Source organism: Nicotiana sylvestris, chromosome 4, assembly GCF_000393655.2.
Source record: "Nicotiana sylvestris chromosome 4, ASM39365v2, whole genome shotgun sequence".
NCBI classification, from domain to species: domain Eukaryota; kingdom Viridiplantae; phylum Streptophyta; class Magnoliopsida; order Solanales; family Solanaceae; genus Nicotiana; species Nicotiana sylvestris.
In genome coordinates, this window is record NC_091060.1 from 178,802,127 (window position 1) to 178,808,618 (window position 6,492).

The following is a 6,492-nucleotide window of genomic DNA, read 5'->3' on the forward strand; positions in this document are numbered from 1 at the left end:
CCTACCCTCGGGAGTCGTGATGGCACCTACTAATGTGAGCTAGGCAAGCCAATTATGTGAACAATTTACCTTTTTAACCCATTTTATATTCATTAACAATTGCGAAGAGATAACATTTAAACAGCGGAATATAACATAAGCGGAAGAAAAATAATAAGCTATCTGAACATGAATATCTAATACAAATGTTTAGATTTCGTACCCAGAACTGGTGTCACAGTTTCACAGACGGTCTAGGAATACTACAAATAGAGGTTTGAAAGAATAAAATACAACACTGTCTCTGGAAATACGTGTAAGAAATAGGAAAATAGATAGAAGGAGGTGCCAAGGCCTGCGGACGCCTGCAGGACTACCTCGGGCCGCCTGATAATCAAGAATCAGCAATATCACCGCGGTCCGAAGTACACAACACTGGAGTCTGCACAAAATAGTGCAGAGTGTAGTATCAGCACAACCGACCCCATGTGCTGGTAAGTGCCTAGCCTAACCTCGGCGAAGTAGTGACGAGGCTAGGACCAGACCACCAAATAAACATGTGCAATTATATAACATACAATAAAAAGTAGAACAGGAATAAACAAGTAAAGATGGGAGGGGGAAACATGCTTCGGGGAATAACAAGTAAAAACAGAATATCAAGAGAACTATAAAGAAATCAAAATCCAACCACTAACAAGAATAAGGAAAACAAAGGCAGATTTTACTTTCTTTTCACATCTTGTTGCAGGCGTGCAACCCGATCCCATTTTCTGTATCTCGCGGCAGGCGTGCCACCCGCTCCCATTTCCTTATATCTCGTGGTAGGCGTACCACCCGCTCCCCCATTTCATTATATCTCGTGGTAGGCGTACCACCCGCTCCCAATTCAGTATATCTCGTGGTAGGCGTACCACCCGCTCCCATTTCAGTATATCTTGTGGTAGGCATACTACCCATTCCCATTTTATTATATCTTGTGGTAGGCGTACCACCCGCTCCCATTTCAGTATATCTTGTGGTAGGTATATCATCCGCTCCTATTTCATTATATCTTGTGGTAGACATACCACCCGCTCCCATTTTAGTATATTTTGTGGTAGGCGTACCACCCGTTCCCACTTCATTATATCTTGTGGTAGGCGTACCACCCGCTCTCATGTACAAGCCAACAATAATCACAAGGAATCCCGACAAGAGAACAATAATATCAACAAACATCCCGGTAAGGAACAATGATATTTCAACAATATCCCGGTAAGGGAGAAACAACTATAACCAAACTTGTTACAACATCTAACTACCTCGGCTATAACCAAACTTATTACAACACCTAAGTACCTCAGCTATAACTAAACTTGTTACAACACATAACTACCCAGCTATAACTAAACTTATTACAGCACCTAACTACCCAGCTATAATCAAACTTGTTACAACACCTAACTACCTCAACTATAACTAAACTTGTTACAACACCTAACACAAAGAATCATCAACCTAAGCATCTGTAATATCAATTAAGAACACAATACAAGGGAACCTCAACTTAACAATAGCCCGACAAGGGGGAAACATAATGATCTCTTCTCTTTCTCACTTTTACTTCACAACTCGAACCAATGCTCTAGAGTTTCAATTATCACTTATACTTTCACAATTTGTTATACAACTGGAGCCAACACTCCTCAATGTTCATAGGTCACAATTTTTTTCACAACTTTACACAACAAATAGAAATCTTCACCAAGGCATGAATAATACAACGAAGTCATGAAAATCACAATATAAGACTCACGGTCATGCTTGACACCAATGTATAGATACTCGTCACCATGCCTATACGTCGTACTCAACAAGAAGCAAATAGCAAATAGGATACAACTCCTAATCCCTCAAGCTAAGGTTAGACCAAACATTTACCTCGATGCCACAAACATAATTCACGATTCAATTATAGCTTTACCCCTCGATTCCACCACTAGTTCGCTCGTATCTAGTCACAAGTTACTTAATTACATCAATGAGCGCTAAATGAATCAACTTGAATGCATGAAAATGAATTTCCCAAAGTTTTGTCCAAAAAGTCAAAAATCGCCCCGGGGCCTACATGTTCAAAACCCGAGGTTCAAACAAAAACACGATTACCCATTCCCCCACGAACCCAAATATATAATTTGTTTTGAAATCAGACCTCAAATCAAGGTTCAAATCCCCAATTTTCGAAAAACTTAGGTTCTACACAAAACACCCAATTTTCCCCATGAAAATCATTGATTTGAAGTTGAAATCATGTTAAAAGATGTTAATAATTGAAGGAAGTTAGTTAAAAATGACTTACAATTAATTTGGAGAAGAAGAAAAATAGGGTTGGCTCCGATCACTTTTTGGCGCCATTGCTGGTGATCTAAACGGTTTTGGCTATCTATCTGACTAGTTTTATATCTTGTTTTTCTTTCATTCTGTTTTACTAACTTGTGCGAGTTAATCGATTCAGGTACAAAATGGCAAACAACGATAATCTTGGAAATGATATTCCAGGGGAGGAGGTAGATGATAATGGTGAAGATGAGGTACCTCTAGTACCTCAAGCTCAAAGAAGAGGCTGCCAGGACAATGATAACATTCCAGACCCTCCCCCAACTCCTCCAAGAGTCGCTCCTCGGGTGCTTCCAAATAAGGGATACACATGTGCAATTGTCCAACCTAGGATCCAGGCAGGCAATTTTCAAATTACAAATATGATGTTGACTTTATTGGAGCAGCGAGGGTACTTCACAGGTGCTCCCCATCAGAATGCATATAAACATCTAAGGGCTTTGTGGATACCTGCTGGGGAAGCAAACACACAAATGTGTCAGAGGATGCATTGGGATTGAGATTGTTCCCTTTCTCACTTAGAGGGAAAGCTTTGGACTGGCTCGAGAGACTCTCTAACCATTCTATCACTACATGGGATGAGTTAGCCGATAAGTTCATAGCCAAGTTTTTCTCACCAGGACATATGACTGTATTGAGGGATGAAATCTTAGCATTCAAACAGGAACCAAATGAACCCCTTCATAAAATCTAGGATAGATACAGAACAATGGTCAAGGAATGTCCCAACAATGATATAACTGAAGCAATGATTCAACAAATATTTTATCGAGGTATAAACACGACCAATCAATGTGTGGTGAACCAGTTAGCAGGGGGTAATTTTATGAAGCTGCCTTATGCTAAGGCCAGTGATATTCTTGATGAGATGGTTGATACTTCCTCAGCTTGGCAAAGTTGAGCTAATATGCCACAGGGTGACCCCACTATCATTTACCTGCACAAAGAGCTCCATGACCATGGCCAGGAAATAGCAGAGTTGACTAAAACAATGAACCAGTTGGCTAAAGCTCAATTGCAGCAAGTTCAAGCACTGAGACAAGTCAATGCTATGGAAGGTGTAAACATGTTGGTCAATAAGAGGCGACAAAGAGGTCAACAAAGTCAAGGAAGTCTCGATCAATATGAGCAAGGTAGTAGTGGTTTCAACCAAGATGATGGGTATGATTAGCAAAGTGAAGAAGTCCAGTACGTGAACAATTACCAAGGACAAAGGGGCAATGCTCCTAACCAACAATAACAGTGGAGATCCCAAGGAAATTGGGGGAATCAAAACCAACAGGGTAATAGCAATTGGGGGAACAACAATCAGAATTGGGCAACCAGAACAACAAGGGCAACTAGAGTGGCAACAACAACAATTGGGGAGGAAACAACAACCACGGGGGTTGGAATAATGGCAATCAAGGGAATCGGGGGCAAGACTTTCAAAGACCTCCGATGTATCAACAACCAAACAACCCGCCTTTATTTTCGTCCTAAGGTCTTAGCTCGTCAAATAATGAGATAGGAAGGAACGAGATGATGTTTGAACAAATAATGAAAAAGAATGCCAACTCAGATGCTCAGTTGGCATCCCATAATACTTCAATCCGAAACTTGGAGGTTCAACTTGGCCAGATTTTGCAATATTTGAATACTAGCCCTAAGGGAGCTCTATCTAGTGATACGGTAGTAAACACGAAGGGTGGGAATAATACCGGGCATGCAATGGCGGTAAACACTAGAAGCGATCGAGGTGGAAAAGTGAATACTTTCAAGCAAAAGAAAGTTGTGAGTGATGAGGTTGAAGTACAAGATGATGATGTCCCTATAGTTGATGAGCAAGTGAGTGAAGAGAATTTGAATGCGGAAGTGAGAATTGATATTCATCATAATGGGTGGAGACTCAAAATGATGTGAACCGTCTAGGGAACACGTGATATACATGCCGGAAACGGTAGTGCCCAAGGATAAGGCTCATTTTCCAAGGCCTTCTTCACCTTACCTTCAAAGACTTGCGAAGCAAACGAATGAAAACCAATTTAAAAAGTTTATTGAGATGATGAAAAGCTTGTCGATCAATGTTCCTTTGGTGGAAGCTCTTGAGCAAATACTGGGTTACGCCAAGTTTATGAAAGACTTGGTGACTAAAAAGAGATCTATGGATTGTGACCATCAAAATGACTTATCAAGTAAGTGTAATTGTGCACTCGATGGCTCCAAAGCTTGAAGATCCTGACGCTTTCACCATTCCATGTACCATTAGGAGTGCAGATTTTGCAAAGGCATTGTGTGACTTGGGAGCAAGCATCAAGTTGATGCCTCACTCCGTGTTCAAAACTTTGGGTATTGATCAACCGAGACCTACTTCAATGAGGTTGCAAATGGTGGATAGAACAATGAAGAGGCCGTTTGGTATTATTGATGTTGTTCTTGTCCGGGTGGATAAGTTTATTTTGCCAGCTGATTTTGTGATTCTTGACTGCGAAGTCGACTATGAGGTGCCTATAATATTGGGAAGGCCTTTCCTAGCAACTGGGAAGGCATTGGTTGATGTGGAAGCATGAGAGCTCACCTTCTGGGTGGGTAATCAAAAAGTGATCTTTCATGTGTGCAAATCAATGAGGCAGCTGAATAGTATTGAAGTTTACTCCTTTGTGGATCTTGCCACAGAGGTGATAGTTGATGATACTAGTGCCATGGATAATGTGGAGGATCCTTTAGAAGCAGTATTGCTAAACCTTGATGTCAATGAGGATGAAGGTCGGGTGGAGTGTGTCAATACTTTGTACGGAATGGGTTTTTATTCTTATGAGCCCCGTAAACTTTCTTTGGATCTTGAGAACATAAAGTCTCCCCCAACAAAGCCCTCAATTGAGGAACCTCCCATTTTGGAGTTGAAGCCTTTGCCTTCACACCTCAGGTATGAATTCTTGGGCCCTAGTTCAACTTTACCTGTTATTCTTTCTTCTTGTCTTACTAACGTGCATGTAGATACCATACTAGAGGTGCTCCAAAGAAGAAAGAAGGCAATTGAATGGACTCTAGCTAATATTCAGGGAATAAACCCTGCCTTTTGCATGTACAAGATTATACTTGAGGATGATGCCAAGCCCTCCGTAGAACATCAAAGGAGGTTTAATGAGGCTATGCAAGAGGTTGTCAAAAAGGAGGTGATCAAGTGGTTAGATGCTGGGGTTGTGTACCCCATCCCAGATAGTTCTTGGACTTCGCCGGTACAATGTGTGCCGGAGAAGGGTGGTATGACTGTGGTTACCAATGAGCAAAATGGGTTAATTCCCACCATGACTGTCACCGGATGGAGGGTGTGCATGGACTACCGGAAGCTGAATAAAGTGACCCGCAAGGATCATTTTCCACTGCCATTTCTTGACCAGATGCTGGATAGACTTGCTGAACGTGCCTTATATTGCTTTTTGGATGGGTACTCAGGTTACAACCAGATTTTTATTGCTTCGGAAGATCAGCAGAAAACCACCTTCACATGTTCGTATGACACCTTTGCATTTTCTAGGATGCTGTTTGGTTTGTGTAATGCACATGCTACCTTTCAACGGTGTATGATGGCTATATTTACCGACATGGTGGAGGACTTCTTGGAAGTGTTCATGGATGATTTCAGTGTTGTGCCTTGAAGGGATAAATATTACTTTAGTGTGGCTCGCGTCCCTAGTAAAACGAGAACGTTAAGCAACTTGAAGAGCCATTGGATAGAGCAAAGGGAAACTAAGAGCAAAAAAATATCTTGTTCAAGTTTGCAGAATAAAGTGATAGGCATAAATGTTAGCGGGAAATAAGAAAAGAGTTAATGAAGCATTATGAGTAAGATGTGATACATGGATGACAATGGTATATCATAAGATGACAATATTACAAGATATATAATCAAGTGAAAGAAGAAACGAGAAGCGATAGGCCTTAGGACAACAAAAGGGTATAGGCCATACAATCATGTCCTCATTTCAAGAAATAAATTCGCAACTATAGCGTGATTACCAAGAGTAAAAGTTAGACCCCAGAGTAATAGAACAAGTATGGATTGGTGAACAAGATAAACTAAACATGAATTACGGATTGAGTGACTGGTGATAGTCGCCATCATAAGAACTTCAGATTTTGTTCCGCTAATAA

At 40.9% G+C, this 6,492-nt stretch overlaps 1 protein-coding gene across 1 annotated transcript; it reads left to right on the top strand.

Annotated features, from left to right (window-relative positions):
* The first annotated feature begins 4,285 nt into the window (after nt 1–4,285).
* LOC138890596 (uncharacterized) lies at nt 4,286–4,907 on the top strand. Its single transcript, XM_070173993.1, has 2 exons — nt 4,286–4,532; nt 4,615–4,907. Exons 1-2 carry the CDS (start codon nt 4,286–4,288, stop codon nt 4,905–4,907), a joined length of 540 nt encoding a protein of 179 aa, XP_070030094.1.
* Nucleotides 4,908–6,492: the final 1,585 nt, after the last annotated feature.

Excerpts from the sequence above, each read along its gene's own strand:
- LOC138890596 (XM_070173993.1), top strand. The coding sequence starts at position 4,286 with ATGCCGGAAACGGTAGTGCCCAAGGATAAGGCTCATTTTCCAAGGCCT. Across the intron at positions 4,533-4,614 it reads CCATCAAAATGACTTATCAA|ATTTTGCAAAGGCATTGTGT; the intron begins GTAAGTGTAATT and ends TTAGGAGTGCAG.